The 26,472-nt window shown below is 36.5% G+C and overlaps 1 protein-coding gene across 3 annotated transcripts in view; it reads left to right on the top strand.

Annotated features, from left to right (window-relative positions):
* KCNK2 (potassium two pore domain channel subfamily K member 2) overlaps positions 1 to 26,472 on the top strand; it is a 195,653-nt gene that overhangs the window by 87,332 nt on the left and 81,849 nt on the right. For all 3 annotated transcript variants that reach the window (XM_019821797.3, XM_003999292.5, XM_019821798.3), the window contains exon 3: positions 21,554 to 21,671. In XM_019821797.3, coding sequence (XP_019677356.1) covers positions 21,554 to 21,671 — 118 coding nt within the window. The remainder of the gene's footprint in view (positions 1 to 21,553; positions 21,672 to 26,472) is intronic.

Below are 26,472 nucleotides of genomic sequence, written 5' to 3'. Positions count from 1 at the left end.
TTTTATAATAACAATATCATTCTTGAAGCATATTTTTCTTGGATGCTGTACTATGCTGTTATTCAAAAAGTATTTTTTGATAGGACAGGAGCTTCTGCTTTATTTTCCATTACTCAGCTCCTTACAACCTTATTATTTCTTGATCCACAGAGAGCTTGTGTTTATGTTTGTGTGTTTGCATTTGTGTTTTATTCCCTCTGATGCTTTCCTGATCCAGGATTAAATTGCTTCAAGTAGCCTTCTTGATAGGGACCTAAATGAGACTCCTTTCTTCTTGAGGGCAAAGAAAGAAAAAAAAAAGTTAATCTCATGTATAAACCAAACTAGGGGGCACCTAGATGATTCAGTCAGTTGAACATCCGACTTTGGCTGAGACCATGATCTCACAGTTTGTGGGTTCGAGCCCCGTGTCAGGCTCTGTGCTGACAGCTCAGAGCCTGGAGCCTGCTTCGGATTCTGTGTCTCTCTCTGCCCCTCCCCTGCTCCTGTTCTGTCTCTCTCTGTCTCTCAAAAATGAATAAACGTTAAAAAAAAAATTTTTTTTAAACCAAACTAACCTGGGTGTCTTAGAGTCTAAAAGAAAATGCAAAGAAAAAGCAATACTGGTAACTGCATCTGAAAGGTTATAACGAGTGTCTATAGAAAGTGCCAGCAAAATTTTATCATAATATACTTTGAATTATTTGCATGTAACATTTTAAGGAAGAAATTCATTGAATTTAGAACCTGAAATCTACAAGTACATATTACCTAGTCAAACCCTGTCACTTTAGAACTAAGAAGATAAACGATTCAACTATTTTCCTAAGAGAGTACCACTAGTTAGTGACAGAAAAAATACTGTCACTTCTAGTCCACGACTTCTAGTTCACCACTTTTCCTTTCCACCAATGTCTCTTTTTTCCTTTTTCTTTCTTGCTCTTGTAAATATCAGCATGTTTCTAAGATGAGAGCTGCTATTCTAACATTTTTTATTTTGAAGTAAGTAATCAAGATGTTTTCTTCTTTGCCCTCCAGAGCCGCAGCCTGCATACAGGCTGTGTCCCCACAGAGATGTGACTCATTATTCCGTATTTATCATCTCAGTTTTCCTGCTACCATTGCTTATGCTGCCTCTTTATGCTGAATGAATGAGTGAAAAATCTCAGAGTTTTAGGATTGGGGGAAATCCTGAATCTCAAAGAAAATGAAAGTGAGTAGTGTCCATATGAAGTTTCTTGCCACCAAAGTTGCCAGATGAAGTTATAACTGGATTTTTTAAAAAAGGATTAAGCTTTTCAGCTAAAGGGTGATAAACCAAAATGCATTAGGAAAAAGAAACCAGACAACTCAGAATTTTGCTTTTTAGACTTTGTCTGATAAATGAATGAAACTTCCATGAATTCCACCCATTAAGTGAATATTGATTGAAATCTTACTGTTGTGTAGCTGGCACTGTGCTAGACTATGGGTTCTTTCCCTCTCAAAATTGTATTTTATGATATGTATTTTATATCCTTAATGTCTTACTTTTGCAATCTGTTATAAATATATAGCTCTCTGTTTAACTATAGATTTATGGAATCTTTTTGAAAGACTTTGTAGTAATGCTATTTTATGGGTGTACCAGTCTTTTAAAACTATTCTCCTATGTCAAGGACTTTATCTTTTATTTTATTCTTTTATTGTGGTAAATAACACATGAGATCTACCTTGCTCACAAATGTTTACGTGTACAATAAAATATTCTTAACTATAAGCACAATGCTGTACAGCATATTTCTGAAACTTTTTCATCTTCCTTAACTGAAACTCTACACACGTTGGACAGCAAATCCACATTTCCCCATCCTGCCGCCTCCCACCCCTGGAAGGCACCATTCTCCTATCTGCTTCTATGAATTTGACTACTTTAGATAACTCATGTGAGTGGAATCATTAAGTCTTTGTCCTGTTGTGACTGGTTTATTTCATGTAGCATGATGTCCTCAAAGCTTCATCCAACTTATAGCATGTAACAGGATTTCCTTCTTTTTTTAAGACTGAATAATATTCCATTGTCTGTATATTCCACATTTTCTTTACCCATTGGTCCACTGATGGACATTTTGATTCTTTTTACATCTTAACTATTGTGAATAATTCTGTAATGAACATGGTATTGCAAATATTTCTTTGAGATTCTGTTTTCCGTGATTTTGGATAGATATTTGGAAGTGGGATGGTTGGACCAGAAGCTAGTTCTATTTTTAATTTTTGAGGAACATCCTTGCTATTTTCTATAGCAGCTGCTCATTTTAGATTCCTACCAATAGTGCCCAAGTGTTTCAATTCCTCCAAGTCATTGCTGACACTTAAGTTCTGGGTGTCTGTTTGTTTGTTTGGAGGGTTTTTTGTTTGTTTTTATTAAGGCCACCTTATGAGATGTGAGGTGATATTGTAGTTTTTATTTGCATTTGCCTGACTATTAGTGATGTTGAGCAATTTTCATATACCTGTTGGACATTTTTATATCATCTTCAGATAAATGTCTAATCAAGTCCTTTGCTCATTTCTTTTTAATCAGGTTATTTGGGGTTTTTTGCTATTGAGTTGTAGGAATTCCTTATATATTTTGGATATTGGCCTTTTCCCAACATATGGTTTGCAGATATTTTCTCCCATTCAGCAGTTGACTTTTCACTCCATGGATTATTTCCTTTGCTATGCAGAAGCTTTTTAATTTGATGAAGTGCCACTTGTCTGTTTTTTCTTTGTTGCTTGTGGGTTTTTTTTTTAATTTTTTTAATGTTTATTCATTTTTGAGAGACATAAAGAGACAGAACACAAGCAGGTGTGGGGCAGAGGGAGAGGGAGATGCAGAATCCGAAGTAGGCTCCAGGCTCTGAGCTGTGAGCACAGAGCCCAATGTGGGGCTCAAACTCATGAACCGCAAAATCATGACCTGAGCCAAAGTAGGATGCTCAACCGACTGACCCACCCAGGTGCCTGTGTTGCCTGTGATTTTAGCAACATTTCCCAGAAATCATTGCCAAGACCAGTGGTATGAAGCTTTTCTACTATATTTTCTTCCAGTAGTTTTATAGTTTCAGATCTTACACTTAAGTCCTTAATCCATTTTGAGTTGATTTTCATGTATGATGTAAGATAAAGGTCCAATTTTATTATCTTCTATGTGGATGCTCAGTTTTCCCAACACTATTTGCCAAAGAGACTGTCCTTTCCCCTTTTATAGTCTTGACACTCTTGTTGAAGCTCATTTGACCATGGGTTTATTTCTGGCCTCTGTTCTGTAACATTGGTCTATACTTGTTTTGCCAGTTTCAAACTGTTTTGATTAGTGTAGCTTTGTGATATGTTTTGAAATCAGGAAGTGTGAGGCCTCCAGCTTTGTTCTTTTTCAAGATTGTTTGGGTTATGTGGAGTCCTTTGTAGTTCCATATGAATTTTAGGATTTTTTTTCCTGCAAAAAAAAAATGCTATTTAGATTTTAATGGGGATTGCATTGACTATGTAGATATTTGGGGGTATTATGGCCATTTTAACAATATTAAGTCTTCTAATCCATGAACATAGGATATCTTTCCACTTATTTGTCTTCTTTAATTTCTTTAAGCAAATGTAATAGTTTTTATTATACAAAGCATTCACTGCCTTGTTAAATGTATTCCTAAGTATTTTATTCTCTTTGATGCTATTGTAAATGGGAAAGTTTCCTTAATCTCCTTTTGGATTGTTCACTGTTAGTATAGAAACACAGTGATTCTTATGTTGATTTTGTATTCTGTAGCTTTGTTGAATTCATTTCTTAGTACTAGCAGTTTTTTTGTGGAATCTTTTGGGTTTTTTTACATGTAAGATCATGGAATTTGAACAGAAATACTTTGACTTCTTCCTTTCCAATTTGAATGCCTTGTATTTCTTTTTCTTGTTGTTTTGCTCTCATGAGGACTTCTAGTACTTTGTTGAATAGAAGTAGTCAGAGTGAGGTTTTTTTTGCCTTGTTCCTGATCTTAGAAGAAAAACTTTCAGTTTTTCATTATTGGGGATGATGTTAGGAGTGGACTTTCATATATGGCCTTTACTTTGTTGAGCTAATGTTCTTATATTTCTAGTTTGCTGAGAATTTTTATCATAGAGGTTGTTGGCTTTTGTCAAATGTTTTTTCTCTTTCTCTTGAGACAATCACGTGATTTTTATCCTTTGTTCTGTTAATGCAGTGTATCATATTGATTAAATTTCATGTATTGAAACGTCTTTGCATTTCAGCAATAAATCCCACTCGGTCATGGTGTATGATCCTTTTAATGTGCTGTTGAATTCAATTTGCTAGTGTTTTGTCAAAGATGTTTGCATCTACATTCATCAGAGATACTGGACTGTAGTTTCTTCTTATAGTGTCTTTGTCTGGCTTTGGTATCAGAGTAATGCTGCTTCTGTAAAATGAGTTTGGAAATATTCCCTCCTTTTCAGTTTTCTGAAAGAGTCCAAGAAGGATTGGTGTTACTTCTTTAAATGTTTAGTAGAATTCATCAGTGAATCCTCTGGCCCTGACCTTTTCTTTGTTGGGAGGTTTTGGTTACTGATTCAATCTACTTACTAGTTTAGGTATGTGTATATTTTGTTTTTTCATAATTTAGTATTGGCAGATTGTTTCTAGGAATTTATCTATTTCTTCTAAGTTATCCAATTAGTTGGGTATAATTTTTCATAGTAGTTTCTTATAATCCTTTATATTTCTGTGGCATTGGTTGTGATGTCCACTCTTTTATTTCTGATTTTATTTAATTTGAGATTCCTTGTGTTTTTCTTAGTCTAGCAAGATTTGTCAATTTCTTTTATCTTAAAAAAAACCCTCTTGTTTTTGCTATGGTTTTTCATTCTCTATTTCACTTATTTATGCTGTAATCTTTATTAAAATTTCCTTCTTTCTGCTAATTTTTAGTTTAGTTTGTTCTTTTTCTGGTTCTTTGAGGTGTACGGTTAGGTTCTTAATATTTGAGATCTTTCTTTTTTAATGATGGTGTTTACTGCTTATAGACTTCCCTCCTAGTTCTACTTTTGCTGCAACTCATATGTCTTATGCTCTGTTTTCATTCGATTTGTCTCAGGACATTTTCTAATTTCCCTTTTGATTCTTCTGCAACCCATTGGTTATCCAGGAGTGTGTTAAGTTCCACATAATTGTGAATTATCCAGTTTTCCCTCTGCTGTTGATTTCTAGTTTCATTCCATTTTGGTCAGAAAAGATACTTGGTGTGATTTTGGTCTTCTTGAATTTGTTAAGACTTTTTTTGAACCTAACATGTAATCTGTTCTGGAAAAGATTCTGTGTGTACTTACGAAAAACATGTATTATTATTTTTTGTGTGTGTGTATTTTTTGTTGACTGGTAGGTTCTGTGTATGTCTGTTTGGCCCATTTGGTTTACAGTGTTGCTCATGTGTTCTGTTTCATTATTGATATTTTGTCTGGATATTCAATCCATTATTGAAAGTGGGGCATTGATATCTCTTGTTATTGTGGTGTTGCTGTCTATTTATTCTTTCAGTTCTGTCAGTGGTCGCTTGATATATTTGAGCACTCTGATGTTGGGTGCATATATATTTATATTGTTACATCTTACTAGGGAATTGGCCCTTTGATCATTATATAATACCTTCTTTGCTGTTTGTGACAGTTTTTGACTTAAAGTTTATATTGTTTTGTATAAGTATGGCCATACATGCTGTCCCTTGGCTACCATTTGAATGGAAAATCTTTTTCTACTTTTTCATTTTCAGTCTGTATATCACCTTAAACCTAAAGCAGTTTCTTATAGACAGCATATTGTTGAATCTTTTTTAAAATCCATTCAGCCCCTCTGTCTCTTTTGACTATATCTTTGAACCCATCTACATTTAAGATAATTACCAATAGGAAAGAACTTACTATTAATATTTTGTTAATTGTATCCTGTTGGTCTTATAGCTTTTTTATCACTCTTTTCCTCTCTTGCTATCTTCTTTGTTTTTGATGCTTTTTGTGTAATGATTTTTTTAACTCCTTTATCCTTTTCTTTTGAAAATTTTCTGTAGGTATTATCTTTGTGGTTTCCATTGTGTTTATATAAAACATCTTGTTGTTACAATACTCTATTTTAAGCTGATAACAACTTAACTACAATTGCATACCAAACTCTTCTTTTTTCCCCCCCACCAAAGTTTGTGTTATTGAGGTCACAAATAAGACTTTTAATTTTGTATCCACGAACATATTTTTGTAGTTACAGTTATTTTGTATACTCATGTTTTAACTTCTGTATCACAATTTAAACTGTTATGCATCACCATTACAGTTCAACGGTACTCTATATTTGTCTACCTATTTATCTTTACCAGTTACGTTCATACTTACATGTACTTTCTTGTTGCACTTTAACAGCCTTTTACTTCAACTTGAAGGATGCCTTTTAGCATTTCTTATAAGGCAGGTTGAGGAGTCATGAACTCCATTAGCTTTTGTTTATCCAGGAAAATATTTATGTTTAATTTTTGAAGGACAGTTTTAGCAGGTATAGTAAACCTGAGTGGCAATTTTTTCTTTCTTTGAACCTATCATCCCATTCTTTTCTGCCCTACAGGTTTTCTGCTGCAAAATATGCTTATAGTCTTACAGGGGCACCCTTGCATGCAATGAGTTACTTTTGTTTTGCTGCTTTCAAAATTGTCTCTTTGTTTTTGACTTTTAACAATTTGATTGTATGTGCCTTGGTGTGGACTTTTATAATTCATTCTATTTGGAGTCTTTCGGTCTTCTTGAACCTGGATGTTCATTTTCTTCCACAGATTTAGGAAGTTTTCAGCCATTATGTCTTCAGATAAGCTCCTTTCCTCTTTTTCTCTTCTACTTCCGGAACTTTGGGTGTATGACTTTGGGTCAGCTTGATGGTAGACCATAAATCCCTTAAACTTTCTTCTCTCTTTTTCATTGTCTTTCTTTTTGTTCCTTTGACTGGATAATTTCAAATGTCTTGCCTTGGAGTTCTCTGATTCTTCTGCTCAATCAGGTCTGCTGTTAAATTCCTCTAAGAGATTTTACAGTTGGGTTATTGTGTTCTCCAGCTCCTAAATTTCTGTTTAGTTTTCTTTTATATTTTCCATCTCTTTGTTGATATTCCCATTTTGTTTGTGCATTGCTTTCTGAACCCACTGAACATCTTTATGATGGTTCTTTTGAATTCTTTGAGGTAATTCATATACCTTTGTTTCTTCAGTGTTCATTTCTGGACATCTATTTTGTTCCTTCGAATCGTGCTTTCCTATTTCTTCATATGCCTTGTAATTTTGTGTTGTGATCTACACATTTGGTAAAACAGCCACCTCTCTCAGTCTTTACAATCTGACTATGTACAGGGAGAAGCTTTCTCCCTTGAGATTCTATAGGCCTCTCATGTCTTTTCTGTGGATGTGTTTCTCTGAACTTGTGCATGTAAATTCCCAGTTACATGGATTTGCCAGTTTCTTTTTTTTCAGGAGCTTGTAATCTCTTGCTACCTCTGGTGTCTGTCTGAAGTACTGCAATTTTTCTTGAGCTATTGCAAGCCTCCCAGGGTTTTGTTATTCTCAGTGGTCTTGCAGTTTTTAGAGTAGACTGTATCCCATCAGCCAGTGCTCTGAGTTGGGCAAGACATAAACCAATCCTTTGTGTAGCCCCTTCAAAAGCCAGAGTGTTGGACACATGCTCCACTTTTCCCTTTTCCCCTAAGGGAGAGGTTGCCAAGCTCTACTGGCCCATGTCTGCCAGACTGTAGGTCCTCTGGAGCAGAAGCAAGCCGCCTAGCTCATAGTGTTGTCATTGTCCCCTAGGCATCTAGAGGGTGCCAGGCTTCATCAGTACTCTGACATAGCAAGGCAAAAACCAATCCCTTGAGCAGTACCCCTTAATCCAGAACCCCTTAATCCAACTCTTTGCCTACTCGGGGAGAAGCTGGGGGCTAGGAGTTTTCTCACAGTTGCACCATGCTAAACTAGGGGGAGTGAATTTTCCTCCCAGCTTTGATGTGACTGGTTTTGTGCTCATTTGGAGTTCAGGAGCCTCTTAACTGATTTCTGGATTTCTCATTAAGGGAATTGGTCTGTGCACTGTTGACCCAGTATCTCTGTTGGAGGAGGTGGATCTGGGGGCTTCCTCTTTCACCATTTTGCTGATATCATCTCTCCTCTCTTGAGGTTATGGGTTTTAAAGCCAAGAGCAACTCAAGTAAGTTTCTTACAATTATGGAAACAAAAAATAAGTAAACTAATAAGCATATAAGGTAATTTCAAACAATTCTGAGTGTTTTCAAAAAGTAATAGAGGCTACATGCTACAGAATTGCTGTCTGGGCCAATTAAATTGGCACATGAAGGAATTCATGTATTTTAGCACAACCTGAAAAACAATAAATAGTCGACTGTGAATAGACTTGTGGATACTGAGGGAAGTTATTCCAGGTAGAGAGAAGGGCAAGTACATGATCTGACTTATGACTTAAAGGCATTGCTGTGGTTACCCTGGGAGGAACAGATGTAAGTGGACAAAGTTGGAACCCGGAGGGAGGTGGTGGTGGCCTTATATGAGGACAGAAGTAGAAGCAGTGGATGTGATGAGATGGGATTAAATGGGATATTTTGAAGTTAAAGCTCATGGAATTTGATGTGAGGTGCGAGGGAAAGAAGTCAAGGATGGTGCCTTCCAAATATAGGTTTTGGGCTCTAAGAACTGGAAAACTAAAGCTGCCAGTTAATGACCCAGGGAAAACTCAGGTGGAGCGGGTTTCAGGGAGGAGGTTGGGAATTCATTCCGGCATATGGTCAGTTTGAATTGCCTTTGTTGTTGTTGTTGTTGTTGTTGTTTTATTCTTTTTATTTTTTTAATGCTCATTTATTTATTATTATTATTTTTTAAATATAAAATTTAATTGCCTTTTAGACACCCAGGTAGGGAAGCAGTCCAGAATGAGCAACACATTTGGGAGGTGTCAGCATACTGACGATATCGAGAGCCTTGAGTAGAAATGAAATCACCTAGGAGTGTTGGATGGGTGGAGAACAGAACCAGAGACTCAAAGGTGAAGGGAATGAGACATCCTTCAGGGAGCCTGAGAAAGCTAGAGAGGGTGGCGATCTGTGGGCCATGTGAAGACGTGCTGCTGGGTCGGAGCGATTAGCTGTGTCAAGTGTTAACTTACTCTCTTCACTGTGACGTGTAGTATACAATTAGTGCTGTATCCCATCGGTTCACAATTGTAACCACTGCGTACTTAGGAATCAGTAAGCACAAAATATACCACAAATAATTCTTGAGCAGTTAGCATTACACTAGACACAGAGGCTGTGTGTGACGTAAACATTTAGGATAAGGCCTATGGACCGTTTGGGAAACATTAGACACATAGGGATAAAATAAACAAAATGCTCACCCCAACTTCAAACTGACGATTGGATTCTCTTTAAAAATTTATTTATGAATGTATTTATTGCTTGGGACTTCCCATGTGATTTCACATAAAAATAATACTATGAATGATAACTATGTCCAAAGCTAGTTGACCAAAGCCACAGTACAGCTAAACTGTATCACCAAGATGAGAGGCTGGTTTTCTAGGTTAATTATCATTTTTACTTACTTTGAACTAGTGATGTGTTTAGTCTCTCTATGCTTCAGCTTCGGTGGAAGGTAAATTATACACACACACACACACACACACACACACACATGCATAATACATATATACATATATGTGTGCATACATATATACATGTATATACATATGTGTGTATATGCACATATGTATGTATATGTGTATATATGTATGTATATGTATATATGATTCCTGTTAAGTGATATATATATTGGTAATGGTCACAGGGTTAATTTTATGAGATGGTGAAGTACATCAGTCTTGCACTGCTGAGTCCAAATAGTTCCTTAAGGAGACAAAGCTATCTAGAGGACACCCAGTAGATGCACAGCAGATACAGCAGGTGATTAAAAATGAAAATTGAGTGACCCTTAGGTGTATTCAGTCATCTCCTGATGCCAGCACTCTGGACCTGCCAGTGACTGCATGTTATGTACTTTTCTCTCCCTCTCTCTCTTTCTCATTCTCTCTCTCTCTCTCTCTCTCTCTGTCTCTCCCTGCCCAGTTTAAACCTATCATACTTGTTCCACCAACATAAACACATGCTTGGTTGGAAGGAGTCTGGGGGCAGGAGAAGTGACGATCGCTAAGCATGTTGGGCCAACCTGATACGCCTCCAGGCATTAGACCCCACCCCCAACGAAAGACTGCCCTAGCAATGGCATCTTTGAGGAAGGAAGACCCTCCACTGTCATGCTTATCATGTGGATTTTGAAGCATCTTCCCTTTCAAAGGTTGCTGTGCTCCGAATTGCTCTTGGGATTGGTATCCTTGTGTGAATGAAGATGAACAATACCGCATATGTGAATGACTAATGTAGAAAACATGAGGAAAGATGCTAGGCTCGTTTTCAGTGCTGATCATTGTGGTGTGTGACACTCTTAAATCAGTCTGAGAGGTGCCCGAGGGAAGGGTTTAATTGCATTTTTGTGCAATAACTACTGGACAGGTGTCAAAGGGTAGCTCTATCATTCCAGTCGGCTTAGAAAAATATAAGACATTCTATCAGGTTCCTGTTTCTCAAGAAAATGGATTTCAACCAATTCAGTATTTGCTGCGACTGGTGAGTGTATGGGTGTGTAATTGAGAAATACGAGGAAAACTTGGAGGAAAGCTAAGAAGCTCAGACAGGATGGGTATGAATCACTACGTTTTGGGAAGTTATTCATATACTATTTTTGCTGTCTTGATTTTGTGACATTGAGCCAAGAAATATAAACATATTAAGCAGTTTTGCCAGACTTCCTTTTCTCTGTGTAACGTTAGCGAGTCATTAGTAAACTAACCTGCAGTGTATTAAGAAATTTTCCCTGGAACCTGAAGGCATAGTAATTTCTTTTAGACTTATTAATGGCAGTGAGTCAGCTCAGTTGAAGTAAGAAATACATTAAATTTAACGGGGAGGGGCTGAAACAGAGGAACTGCCGATCCGAATATTATTGAAATATTCTAGTAATGTGATATTTTGCCCTTACTGATGACTGATTTTGGTAATGGGAAGTTTGATTTATTCAAACACAAATTTCCTTAGCTGGTCACTTTGTTGGATGTGTGTATACATTTTCAGAACCTGAGATTTTCCGTCCTTGCTATGATCTTTTAGTTACAAATTCAGAAAAGGCAAGAAAAAAAAAATCATTTGTTTTAGAAACCTATAATAAAGAAAAGGGTTGCTTTTCTGTGGAGACTCGAATAATTTCCCCATTTCCCCTGTGATGACTTTTATATAGGTTAAAGTACTCTTTTGTTTAAATTTGTATCTGTTATGGAAATACGGGCTTAAGTGTGCTGGAAAACCAACTGAATTAGAGATCAGTGGTGTTTTACTGAAAAAGCCATCAGAATCTCTGAATTTGGGAATTCTATGGATCCACATAATTGACAGAGTAAAATTCGCTTTGCGTCATTTTGGGCTATTTCTTTTTCTCATCAGTTTCAAACTTCGGGCCTTTAAAACAGCGCGTAAATAAATGATGGTTAGTGTGGCATGCCCCGGGCAAAATGGTATAAAAATATTGTCTTAGATACTGTGTCTTCTTGATCTCAGTTTTCTGCCTACTTGCATCCTATTTTAAGGACAACCTCCTTTAAAAGAACTTCCTAGACAGAGTGGCTATGACTTGAATTAAGTTCCTATCTTATTCTCCTAGAACTGTCTCGTCTTTGTTATCTTTTATCTCCCCCCGCCCCCTGCCCCCTACTTGCTCTTTTGTTTCTTCCTGACTTCTTGTTCTACCTCCTTCTTTCTCCATATTGTCCTATTCTTTTATTAATCTCTTTTCTACTGCCTGTACTTATGCTGAGGTGAGGTGGAAGGGGCCAGAAAGATAGACAGAGATTAATATTCTGGTAGAATATTAATATACCCTAGAAATAATATGGAATCCAGGAAAATATGGAAGCATGCACAGCTGTGGGAATGCATATTTTAGTATGCTTGCTTCACATGTATTTTTCTTGCTCTCCAGAGTTGCAAGAACTCAGGGTCTTGACCACATTTTATCCTTTCTATACCACAGTGTGATTTCATGCAGGACTCCAAGAATAACAGAATTGTAGTGTTTCATGTTCCGTCCTTGTCTGATGTATAAATCATCTCTATAACAACTTTGCCAATGGTCATTTGAACTTGGATACAGTCATCCAAATGTATTCATTAGTAGAAGATTAGTTATGTGAACTATTTTACATGTAGCTACTCAGTGAGGTATTGATGACTATGAAATAAGGTATTAATGGCTTCAAAATGCCTTACAAAATCTTATGTGATATGAATATAGTTGAAAGCACATTTAATGGATAATTGTTAACAAAACCAAAAGTTGAATATATATGTATGTTCAAAAATGGTTTTAGGGACTGTGAGTGATTTTTTTATTCTTATTTTTCCAAAATCCAGTCATTTGTACATTAATTTTACCACTAAAATTGTATTCCAAAGTGGATATAACCAAGGAAGGCAACTCTTATACCAAGAAGTATGCCTCTTGCTTTGGGCTCTGTTGATGACATCCATCTCTCACTCCCTGTTCTTTCCTACTCTGGATTTTAAGTTTTTGTTCCTGCTAATAGGAAATAAATTTACACTTTAAAAAGAGCAAGAAAAAAGCTGTACATTTCATTAGTCTGTATAAAAATAGCTTTGACATGCGATGGTATAATCTGTAAATAGAAGGAAAGACATGGGAAGGTAAGCAAGATGTTTATTTTTAGAGGTGCTTTCTAACATCTAGTGTGCGGAAACTGCTTCCCTTAGGAAATACTATCCTTTTTTAGGTTATAGGAATTAAGTTTTGGGGGGCACCTGGCTTGTTCAGTTGGTAGAGTGCACAACTCTTGATCTCAGGGTTGTGAGTTCAAGCCCCACAATTAATGTAGAGCTTGCTTTAAAAAAAAAAAAAAGAAAGAATTAAGTTTTTTGTTTTTTTTAAAAAAAGGATGCTTCTTTATAAGGAGTTTCTAATTGGGGATGCTTGCGTGGCTCAGTTGGGTGAGTGTCTGACTCTGGATTTTGGCTCAGGTCATGACTTCAGGGTCCAGGTTGCTCCACGCTGAGCGTGGAACCTGCTTAAGATTCTCTCGCTTTCCTTCTGCCCCTCCCCCTGACTCATGCTCTCTCTCTCTCACCCTAAAATTAAAAAAAAAAAATTAAAAAAAAGTTTCTAATTAATGTGCGATTAAACATAGGTAATGGATTACATGGAAATACATTCAAAGATTTTTAAAGCCTTTAAAAAAAAACATGAAATGTATTCTGATTCAAATTGTATCCAGCAAGAACAGTAGATTAAAAACATCATAGCATTACCTTTCTTACTTAAAAGATATACACTGGAGAAACCTTGAAAACTTGCTTCTTTACCAGGCTCTAAATTTAGAATGGTTTAATCACCTGTGTTCTGTATAAAATATGCAAATGTACTACTCCATTTTCTTTCTCCACAGAAATCAGTAATATATTTTCTCAAAGGAAAAAGATTATCGATGCTAGTTTAAAAATCTAACTTTTGTCAATACTTGTATGTAACAGTTTATTTAACTGTGGAATGCAATTTTGGAATTTCTCATTCTTTCAGGGATTTATGTAGATTCCTCTACTTTTCCTAGCTAAAACAAAAGTTTTATCTCTGCATAACTACAGAATTTCTGAAAAACTAAATTTCATGTAATGTGTCTCAAGTTCCTTTATCAAATTGGAGGCTAGAATGTATACTATATGCAATATTTGATAGTAAATGATGAATATCTAAATGTCCTTTTACAAAATATAAACATCTTAACTATTAGATAAAACTCCTGCCTTTTCAGATATATGCAAAAGTTGGACACAACTGGAATCCCCAATAAGAATTCATCAGTTGGCCCATGTTTTCTCAAAACAGTATTCTCAGCCATACAGGGTTTTAATCAATCTAAGATGTATATATTCTTCACATAGAACTATAAGCAAGAACGTAAAAGATTGATTTGATATTCACAGTTTCTGCTTATGGGAATTAGCTTTAATGCTGCAGTAATAAATATCCCACCGAAATGAAAGTTCGCATGTTATTACATGCTATTCTCTTGTATGCTAATATGAAATTACCATCTTATAGACCCAGAAGGGCTTAGCTGTTGGCAATTTTATATGGTTCAACCTAGTACTGTCATTAGCTGAGAGCTGCCGCTGGACTAGGATAGTCTTGTGGATCAATATGGTAATACAGTGTGGTTTTCAAGAAGTTGTTTCCTCCCTCGCTGGACTGTCAATGGTTTCGAGTGGTACTCTGACAGAAATATTATCTCATGCAAGGAAGCCAGTGTCATTACCTTAGCTTCCAGAATACCATGAAAGGACAAAAAAGTGAAGAAGCATTTTCTGCCCATAGTTTCTGGGCATTTTTCCCAGTAATACAAAGGACATAGCATGGGATTCTTCTGTATGTAAGTTTACACTCAAGATCTATGATGCTCCCTTTCAGTTGAACCTAATTTAATATGTCCAAGAAGCAGTCCCAGTGATTAAAGACTACCACATGTCACTGACATCAGAGGAGAAGCTTCTTGTGCAAATTATATCTGTAAAGAACATTTCAGATAGATATGGCCAATCAAGTTTAAAAGAACTCTTAGGGGCTCTTGGGTGGCTCAGTTCTTTAAGCGTCCGACTTCAGCTCACGTCATGATCCTACGGTTCGTGAGGTCGGACCCTGCATCAGGCTCACTGCTGTCAGCACAGAGCTCACTTTGGATCTTCTGTCCCCCTCTCTTTCTGCCCCTCCCCAGCTCATTCTCTCCCCCCCCCTCTCTGTCTTTCTCTGTCTCTCTCTGTCTCTCTCTAAATGTATAAACTATAAAAAAAAAACTATTAGGAAATATACAAACAAATGTGACTTTGCATTTATTCAAATATACCAGTCAGGGTTGCCTAGGCTCCACAGTAACATATGTGAATTAAGCGCCTGTAAGAGTAAAGGCCATCTTGAGATAGTCTCTGGATTTATCAGCAGGACCCTTGAAAGCAGTTCACATCATCTGACATTAGGTGATCATGGTGTTGACATATACCCAGAAGATTAAGAATGGGATCAACAATGATCCTGTAGCTTTTGGCAACGGTACTCATACATCACGGTGTATAATTGATGAATGATGATTATTTTTGTGGTATAACAACACATAATAATGATACCTACTGCTATGTCTTCTCACAAAGTTCTTTGGCAATGAGAGCATCAATTATTATTTTGCTTTTCTCATTATGGACTCTTCAAGTCTTTCAAAATAATCTTGCTTGCATACTTGAAGTGTTCAGATGAGGTGTTGTGAATGTGTGATTTAATTCTTTTCCTCAAGGCTAGGCCCCTCTCGGAATAAAACTTGCTCCTCCACGAGCAAATAGTGGCACAAAAAGATATGTAATTGTTCCTTACGGAAATCTGGCAAGATAACACTTATGTTTCTCGTTAAGAAACTGTTTAATAATACAGATGCCAGTGTAAGTATAACTGGATTTGGCCCCTGATGTCAATGATTGGAAATAGTGTTCTTTTCCATATGAGAAAAACATGAGGTCCGTCTTAAATACCCAGCCAAAAGAAGTGGTCATTGAGCCACGTCAATGATATGTCAATGATACAGACATCATTGGTATAACCCAGTTGGGAGCTAATAGTTGATACCCGCAGTTTAGAATTTTTACATCATTTAAAACTTTAATGTGACTTTACTTTTAGGATTAGAGGTATGAAAATGTATTTTAATGAAGTCATGATTACAATATTAACAGAGGAGGAATTTGGAGAAGGCATTCTTTCAGAACATTCTATATTGTTTAGATGAGCATGAACATCTGAGCATCTGAGTAAGGGGGGAAAAAGCAAAATCAGAGCCTCCAGTGTAACCTGTGTTTTAAGATCTATGATATAACCCACTCTGAAAACAATACATTCATCAGGTGTACTGATGGGTTACTTACTGATGGGTACGAAAGTTTACTTAATTTTCAACATAATTTCCTTCAATGACAAAATAGCTAGTCAGGTACCTTTTACCACATGAAAAAGTTGTTCCTAGGTATTGGGCTCACGGGAACATTTTCATGATAGTCAATGATTGCCTTGCGTTCCGAGGTTAGTCTCATACAATTACAAATAAGAGTGTCCTATCAATGTTTGGTGTCAAAGCTGAATATGGTTCCAAAACTCCAAATGACATTGAGATATCAACGTCTTACAATTCAAGTAGGCACAAGATCACAGTAGAACTCTGTGAACTTCTGTTCTAAAGACATCGCTGTCATGGAACTCGGATTTTTCATCATAACTGTTATGAGTAATTACCTTTATCAGCTCAGTGAGTATAAAGCTCTTAGAGCTCTGTTTCTGAAGTTACAATTTATATTCTTGAGTAGAACCATGTATTCAGCTTCTTTTTCTTAATGCACGTTCTATGATTGTCTATATACTGAAGAGCAAAAATGAAATGTGAATCCAAACAAGATTATCTTATACTGTTTCTAATTGTATATTTTAAGTTTGGAAGCCCTTCCTTAATCAAGACTTCAAGTACTAATATGTTAGGATTAAATTTATAGGACCAAAATGTCCTTTATTCTAATCTAAACAATTCACTTTATTCGTAACTTATCAATATGACTCGATTGTCCACAAAAGTTATTATTGATGACATGATTGTTACTTTAGTCACATTATATGGCACATGCACAGTTTTAATGAAGGCATTTGTTAAATGCTTTGATGGCCTGAATTGATGAAATTGCAGAGACTCTTAGATCTATATCAGTACACTTGTCAAAGGGCATGCAGTTTCTTGTAGCTGTTGACCAAGAGACCTTGTACAAAAACATAAAATAAAATTGTAAGAATATTCCAATTTAGGAACCTCATGGTAGACTCATTCTCATAGTGAGTGATCTGACATGTCACCAGTTCCATCTCAAGCTCTGTGATAACTATCTACAACCCACACATTGCCAAGCATTACTGTTTCTGAGTCTACATTTGCTTCCTTTGCATTTAAATAACTTGTGGATGTTATCCCAGTGTCTGGGTAATGTTGCACCTCATCATTGAGAAGCAAAAGAACGGGCTAAAATAATGGTGCTGACCACGTAGGCTGTTTTAAGTCAATTGTTGGCAAAATTAGCTTGCATCTAGTCAACCAAATAATGTTATTTAATAGGGTGGAGTCTAAAGACGTGTTTTATCTTTTTTCACTTATAACTTTATCACCCTTATTTTTTGTTACTTCTCTGTTGTTTCCCCATTACCTAGCATCATAAACAGCTGGTAAATATTTTTGAATAAATGAATGTGTTAACGAAATGTCTCTAAAATATAAAACTATACTTTGGATGCAGTTATAATCTATCTAAATCCCAACCTCCTTTTCCTTGTTTTTTTTTTACTGGAAGCATTAGTTTTCCTGGGAGTTGCAAAGCTAGAGATTATTGTGCCTGTGCTTATAATGTTTGTGTGGACATCCCTTGTATGTTTATTGCTATCTTAAAATATTTCCAAAGACATTTTTAGGCTTTTAAGTTGTGTTTATGTGTCCCTTTTATTTGCCTGCTCTTGTAATTATTTAATTAAATACCATTTCCTTGCCAATAGTAAATATATTTAATGATAAAACACTAAAACCACTTTTTATGTGACAAAAAACAAACAAGTCTGCTCTCAATTATTTTTATTTAACATTGCTCTGGAGATGCTGGCCAATGTAATAAGAGATGAAAGGTAATAAAACATAACTTTTGGAAGATGCAGAGATAAAATGCCATTATTTGTAAGCTTGCTTACTTTGGTTCTCCAGGTAGAAAACAAAATCAGACAAAAAAAGAAAAATACGAGTTCAGTATATAGCAGATTCTCAAGATGTGGTCCCAAGACCCTTTCAGAGGTTTGATGTGGTCAAAGCTATTTTTTTGAAAATACTGAGATGTTTTTGCCTTTTCTGCTCTCATTGCCTCATGAGTTTACAGTGGAGTTTTTCCAGAGGCTATGTGATGTGCTCTCCAGTAGGTTGAACACAGAAGCATATATTACAATCTAAATGTTTTCTATCAAGCAGGATATTTAAGAGATTTATAATTATAGCAGCACTCTCAACAATAGCCAAATTATGGAAAGAGCCTAAATGTCCATCAACTGATGAATGGATAAAGAAATTGTGGTTTATATACACAGTGGAGTACTACGTGGCAATGAGAAAGAATGAAATCTGGCCCTTTGTAGCAACGTGGATGGGACTGGAGAGTGTGATGCTAAGTGAAATAAGCCATACAGAGAAAGACAGATACCATATGGTTTCACTCTTATGTGGATCCTGAGAAACTTAACAGAAACACATGGGGGAGGGGAAGGAAAAAAAAAAGAGGTTAGAGTGGAAGAGAGCCAAAGCATAAGAGCCTCTTAAAAACTGAGAACAAACTTAGGGTTGATGGGGGGTAGGAGGGAGGGGAGGGTGGGTGATGGGTATCGAGGAGGGCACCTTTTGGGATGAGCACTGGGTGTTGTATGGAAACCAATTTGACAATAAACTTCATATATTGAAAAAAAAAGAGATTTATAAGTTACAAAACAGTGCCTCACTTCTCACTATTTTTTTTGTTTTGGAAAACATAATAATCTTCATAAACGTAGGTTACTTATGTTAATGTATAATGGCCTTATTTTGTTTTTACATGAATTAATCAAAACGTTTTGAAAATTAGAAATTCCAATAAATATAGCAAATATCAAAAGTTATAACTCATATATACAAACCTCCTTGATGCCTTCAATAACTTTTGAGACTATACAGTGGTTTTGAGAAAAAAAAATGAGAATTACTAGTGCAGAGAATAGGCAATATATATTTGTGTATTCAGAAGCTATGACTAGTTATAATTTAAAATGGAAAAACATAAAATACTTAAGAATAACCTTACAGACCTATGTGAAGCATATATAAGTACTTTATTTCAGGAAATTAAAGGGGACTCAATCACTGGAGATTCATACCATGTTCTGTGATAGGAAGTTTCTCTATGCATTAATGTTCAGTTTCCTTAATTAATTTATAGATTTCATATATATCCAAACAGTGGAAATATGTTCAAAATTAGCTTCATTGTGTGCTGTGTGCATATATGTGCATTTATCTATATTTGTGTACATTTAATGGATAATAAAGGAAGCATTGTTATTTACCTTTACATACAATAAAGGATATATAAATGTAAACAATTCTTATCAATTCACTAATGATAAAATATTAATATTAGAGGTAATAGCATTGCTAAGCACTTGTAAATTGTTGGGAGTGCAGTTGTAAATTATAACAACCTTTCTGGACAGCTGCTTGCTACTATATATCAAGAACGTTAAAATATTCATAATCTTTTTTTCATGTTTATTTATTTATTTTGAGAGAGAGAGAGAGAGAGAGACAGCACGTGCATGCGTGTGAGCCAGGGAGGGCCAAACAGAGAGAGAGAGAGAGAGAGAGAGAGAGTCCCAAGGAGGCTCTGAAGTGTCAGCACAGAGCGGGAAGCAGGGCTCCATCTCACAAACTGTGAGATCATGACCTGAGCCGAAATCAAGAGTCAGATGCTTAACCAATTAATTGAGCCACCCAGGTGCCCCCAAATATTCATAGTTTTTAATGTGGCAAACTTATTTCTAGCAATCTGTCCCAATGAAGTATTCAGAAATGAAAAAAAATATATTTATACATAAATGTGTTCAGAGCAGCACTTTTCATAATAAGAAATTTTAGAACAGCTTGTATGTCTACATATCTGGCAGTGATTAAGTAAATACAGTAATGACAAAGAAAAACTACATATAGAAAAATATTAAGTAAAAATAGAGTATATGTTTCATATATTTCATAAATCCAACCATGTAAAAAGTATAGCAAAACACCAGGAATAGATACTTTAATACATTAACAGTGTTTATCTCTGGAGTCTGGAATTGTGGATAAGTTTTATTATTCTTGTTATGCCTTTCTGTATTTTCCTAAATTTTTTATAATAAATATATATTGTTAAAATTTTTTTTTTAATTTTTTTAACGTTTACTTATTTTTGAGAGAGAGAGAGCAAATAGGGAAGAGGCAGAGGGAGAGGGACACACAGAATCCGAAGCAGGCTCCAGGCGCTGAGCTGTCAGCACAGAGCCCGACGCGGGGCTTGAACCCACAAACCATGAGATCATGACCTGAGCCGAAGTCGGACACTTAACTGACTGAGCCACCCAGGCGTCCCTATATTGTTTAAAATTTTAAGAGAGCATTGCCATTTAATTAACTTTACACAGAACTACTAAAGTTTTAGTTTATAAGGTAAAACAAATCAGACAAATGTAATTTTATATTGCATTTTCAGCTCTGGATTACATGCTCTTTTCCATCTGACGGTAACTTTCTGGGGTAGTGCCCTCCGTTTTCACAGTGCAGTTTTTGTCCACTTGCCAGTAGACTGAGCTTAAACAAATCACTTTACCTCTCTCAGTATTTAATTTCCTTGTCTATCAAATGAAGCTCCTTCCAATTTTAAAATCTGGAAATTAAATGATAAAGATCTCTAAAACTATACGCAGAAAACACCTTTTCCTACAATCCGTATGTCTCTCTTTTACTACACAATTTTCTCCTAACATGTTCTCTTCTGTGTTTTGTTCTTCTGGATATCCCTATCCTCTGCTCAACATCTGATGATTTAGGAGATTATAATGTCATCTTTCTGTCTGTCTCTCCTTACCACTCAAGGCAGTGTCCAGATCCTAGTGTCCCTATACGAATATTGTTGATTGTCATCTAGGGGCTTTTGGTGATATTTTGGTGATGCTATGAGATGGTAATCGAATTTATAAAGAATCTGCAGAGATTCTAAGAATCTAGATATACATGGAGTAACTTAAGTTTGACAGTGAATTGCTATTGCCTTTTTAAAAAAGCATCTTATTGTTATATACACTCTACAGCTACACACAAACCAGGCTTGGCTGAAACATTCAAAATGATTAGCACTTTGGAAATAACCTGCTTTTTGATGAAGCTTTTATATATTATTTAAATTGTAAGTGTGCAATATTTTTGCTCTGTGTTGCTTCCTAAAAAAATAGTAGTTGATTCAAATAAGTCACTCAATATGCTAACAGAAGAGATACAAATGCATATTGGTGCAGTATGATATGCTCCATACAGATCCATTCACTTGACATCAAATACAATTTTCTTATCATGTAACTTATTAAATTCTTTAGTAGAAAGCCTTAATCTGTATTGTATACTCCAAATGAAAAAGCAAGCCTTAAAATGGATTCTTTGTCTAATTCGTCAACTAGGGTGAAATATGTGCTGTTTGATGCCTCCGTGTGATTTATGTGTACTGATAAATTTCTTTTTAAACTTGCAGCAAATAGTGGCAGCAATAAATGCAGGGATTATACCTTTAGGAAACACCTCCAATCAAATCAGTCACTGGGATTTGGGAAGTTCCTTCTTCTTTGCTGGCACTGTTATAACAACTATAGGTAGGAGACAACTTATCTTGTTTTCTAATCTTGGTACAGCTTGTGAGCTAAACTTCATGTTTGAATTTTTCTTTTATGGCGGGTCAATTTGGTCTATAGCATGTAGAAAACTAGATTTTCGTAAATGGATTTTGAAAAGAACGTTGAAAGGTTTGAACAAAGGGATGGTGGAAATGAATTCATTATTGTACCAGAATACTAATTTACGTTGAAAATGCATATGAACCCCAAAAGCAGTGTACTTGAGTCATTTGACTAATGGATAGGGATGTCAGGAAATGGCTTGAAATGATGATTTTGGGGGGGGGACAAGTGGTTTTAAATTTCCCTGCCTCTTTGATTCTTTAGTGTAGAAAGAAAACGTTTGAGTACCGTTTTGACATTCTTTTCATGAAGTTCTTATCTGATATGACTTTTACCAATTTGTAAATTTTAACTCTATAGTTCAACAGATTATCCCTGTTCTTATATGCTTGCGTGTCATGATTGCTTCAGGGACTTTTAAAAATATATTGTGTTTGCAGTAGTGCACATGTGTAAAAAAAAACAACACCGAAATATGAAGATTACAAAAAGAATTAAAGTCTAAACCCTCGCTGTTTGCCTTCTACTCATGTTGTTTGTTATAATGCTAAAAAGGACCTCATAGTGGAACAGGGTCTCTTTTTGGGTTTGACTGTGCATACACTCGGCACTTTCTAGGAAGCAGAGAGGGTGTATATAGATGACTTTTCTTCTGGTAGTTAGTCATTCAGTGCCCAAGAAATATCCAGAGGCTATAAATACAGACCCCATAGAGAAATCCATGCTTGCCATGCCGTGGGGATTAGGAAGGGTTACAGCTGTCTTGTTACATGGAAGGAGGTGGGTTTAAAACATAATTTTCAAGATAAGGAAGGAAATGACTCATCCCAGTTATGAAGGAATTTTAAGTGGAAGAATTCTTCCCTTCGACATATGCTTGTGATGAGATTTCCTCTCATGGGCCTGATGTCTGATTTTGGGGTGTGAATTACGATTCTAAGAGTTTTCATATTATTATGTGATGCCATTGATAAATTATGAAGTGGATAAGATTTTCAAATCAGTACTTTATATCAGAGTCCTAAATAAGCGGACAGAGACAACATATGGATGAACTCTTGCTTAAAATCTTCCTTTGGAAAAAAAAATTTGTAGAGTCTTGTCATTATCCAAATCCACCATAATGACTCTTTGTGCTGGATCACTTGCCAGTGAAATAAATACCTGAGCGTGTTGATTTTTGCCTTTGTTGAGAGGTCAAGGAACTATATTTACTTTTCCGTTTCCAGCAGCTAGGTCAAAAGTGGTATGGCTGTGAAAATCTGGAAGAATGGCAACCTGGATTTCTAACCATAATGACAGGTTAACCTCAGAGCTTAGACATCTTGGCCATTTCTACTATGGAAATAACTGTTTATTGTGTAAACTACTTAGAGCCTAGAAGAGAAAAGAAACTTCACAGACTCAGTGAGAGTGGTTTGTTTCTGCCCAATGAAAACTCAAAAGTCCAAGTTATAACTCTTCATGACCACCACTAAATTATTCTGCAAGAGACTTAGTCATTATGCTGACTTACTGTTGCATCCTATGTTTGTAAACAGTCTCATATCTTGAATCCCAAATTCAGTAAGTTTTGCAGACATATACTTCAACACATGAAAAAATAAACCATTATTACCGGCCTTACCCCAAATTATAGCCATTAAGCACAGTAGCTGATTATTTAGGTTGTTTAGGTAGCTACCTGACAACAGACCACATTCTCTACTGTTCTATCTCAGGCTTTAGTCTTAGGTGGATTAAGTCATTCTAGGTTACCCACACTTCCTCCATGGTCTTTTACTCCTAGGTCAAGGTCATCTCCTATGACCTTAGAACAGATTATGATCTAGGGCAGGATAAAAATTTTGGCTTCTTTATGCGTGTCCTTTTGACACTTAAGTCATCATCCAATAAAATTCAAAGTATAATTATTAATCTTTGTAATGACAATAATTATGTGAGCTTTGAAGTGGTTTTTAACAATCACAGACATTGTAACCTCTAGCGCTGGCTGCATTGCATTAGTTATTTAAAAAAAGAATTTGAGACAGTTTTGTCAAATAAATTACAGGGGCTTTTACACAGTGCCTGGAACAGGCAGTGCTTGATGGAGCTGTGTTACCTACAGTTGTCCAAGATGCGTCTATTTGGTGTTATCAATTTGCCTAAGAAGCCAAAGGGACTCTTATTATCATTGGAAGTATGCCCAAGGGAAGTTTAATGATACAAAACAGATTATTAAAACTTAAGGCCTAATTTTACAGTTTCTCTTCATGTATCTACATACTCTCCCAATTCATATGCTTCCACACCCTGCACAAATTCCATTCCACAGTTGCACAGGCTCCAGTCCATTGTTCGCTGTTCTCAAACCTCACTTCCAGTCATCAGTCAATTCTGTTGGCTCTTACCTCAGAGCACATCCACAGTTAAACTGCTACTCACCATTCAAACTGCCGCCATTTTGGTCCAAGCCGGCATCATCTCAGCGTCAGCATCCTTGCAGAAAGAAACCTTCTACTGAGGGCATTTGTGTGCTTTACGAGGCAGAGCAAACACCATACTCCTCCCCACCTCACTTAGTAAGATGCAAGTAGTTCTGTGAGGTTAGGGATTTTTCTGTGTTTGCATCTTTTGTGCATCCCCAATGCTTGATCCATAAGGGATGCTTAACAATTATTTTTGGAATTTAATAACAAATAGGCATTCTAAATGGTCTGAACTGTGGTTTGCTGTAAATTACATAATGCTAAATTGACCTATTATACCACATTCTTAATAGCTCTTTAAAAAAATATTTATTTATTTTGAGGGGGGGAAGGGCAGAGAGAGAGGGAGAGAAAGAATCCCAAGCAGGCTCTGCACGATCAGCGCAGAGCCCGACGTTGTGCTCAAACCCATGAACCGTTGAGATCATGACCTGAGCCTAAGTCAAGAGTCGTATGCTTAACCCACTGAGCCACGCAGGTGCCCTCATTCTTAGCTCTTTTAACAGATTTTATGACCAACTTTTTTGTTAGTTTGTTCATTTATTTATTCAACAAATAATACAGCACCATCATTCTACTGCTATAAAGATAAAAGATAAATTGGCTGAGCCTAAGTTGCACACAGACCAGTCAGGAAGGCCAGTGGACAAACAGTCATTTATAATCTAGTGTGTCACATGCTATGGGTTAAGAGTATTTAATGGGAACATCTAGGAGCTACATGTTACAGAGATACTGGGATAGGTAGATGGATAAGGAAGGGACAAGGGATACTTGTCTTTTCTTAGTAAATGTTATCTTAGGGGAGACTGGAAAGAGAATTAGGAGTTTTCCAGGTGAGTGAAGGTGAAAGGGGAACATCATAGGCACTGGGAGTCTGTGTGGGAAAGATTAGGGCTAGGGAACAGTATGTTCTACTCGGGAATTGCAAGTTATCTAGAATTGTTGTTTGCAGTTGAAGGGATTTATCCTCAGAACCATGTAAATCAGCAAGTCAATGTCAGTGGCTCCTGTTGAATCAGTGCTATTTCTGCCACTGCCAGGACATAAAAGATACAGTCCCTGCTTGCAATCCAACTTGGGAGATATAATGTACACTTATGAAATAACTGAAGAATAACAGAAATGAGTCTTGTATAAGCAAATGTTATATGCAACAGTGGCTTAAACAACGGAGTAAGATTGAGCAAAAGGAAAGTACATGTGGGCTGGAGCTGGGATGGAAGGCTTAATTAGAGAAGTTGGATTTGAACTATGCTTTGAAGAAAATGTTTTGGTTGAGGTCGTTGGAGGGAGAAATAGCCTCCCAGGTCTGCGACTGAGCAAGAATACAAAGAGGTATGAGCTTGGTTTATTTTGCGGATAGAAAAGTAAGAATTTGCGTAGAGTAGAGGAATTGTTTAAAGGAGTAGCGGTTAATATTATTGGCTGGTTCAGATGGCAAGAATTCAGCTGAATATAATTTGAGTTTTGAGAATTTGGGACCTACTACAATAAGACAGAACATCCGTTGGTTTTGGGTTTTTTGTGGTTGTAGTTGTTTTGGAGAATGAAGTGACAGGTTGCAAGTGACTTTAGAAGGTTCATCTGTCAAGAAGAGGATGCGTGGAGACTGACAGTTGAGAGAGCAATTAGGAGACCGTCTCAGTGACCCACAGAAGGGGGATGGGAGGGTTCACTGAGATGGTTGGAGTTGATGTTGCAAGAAGAGAGGAAGACAAAATGTTGAAGTAATTAGCTGCAGGATTCAACAGGCCTTGGTGACTAACAGAAGTTGAGTATTGAAATGAATATTTAAGCAGCAGGCTTGCAACTCCTAGACAGGGCTAGTCTAGCCCGTGAAAAGAATTTTTTTCAATGGCCAAGATTCATACATTGTGTTCTATTCGGAAGCTTCACTTTAGTCGCCCTTCCCTCAACTTTTGCTTGTTTGTTCTTTGATTCAGACAGACTAGGATCGCAAGGTGGTAGACTCGTAGACGAATGATCAATCAGGACATTAAAAAAAAAAAAAAAGACCATTACTGATGACAATAAATGCCACCCAAGAAGTTCATGTGTGGTGATAGTAGATAGAGGGGGGAGCACGTGGGGGGAGGTGTTCCAAAGGAGGCTGATTTAAGATCTCTCTGAGCAGGTGACCTCAAAGCATGAGAAGACGGCAGCTAGGTAGGGAAGAGGGCCAAGATGCGTTCAGGGAGAGGGCTGGCAATGGCAGAGAGCCTGAGGGGGACGGACGTGGGCAT

This window comes from Felis catus, chromosome F1 (genome assembly GCF_018350175.1).
Source record: "Felis catus isolate Fca126 chromosome F1, F.catus_Fca126_mat1.0, whole genome shotgun sequence".
NCBI classification, from domain to species: domain Eukaryota; kingdom Metazoa; phylum Chordata; class Mammalia; order Carnivora; family Felidae; genus Felis; species Felis catus.
The sequence above is the reverse complement of the archived record's forward strand: the minus strand, read 5'-3'. Positions and strand labels throughout refer to the sequence as shown.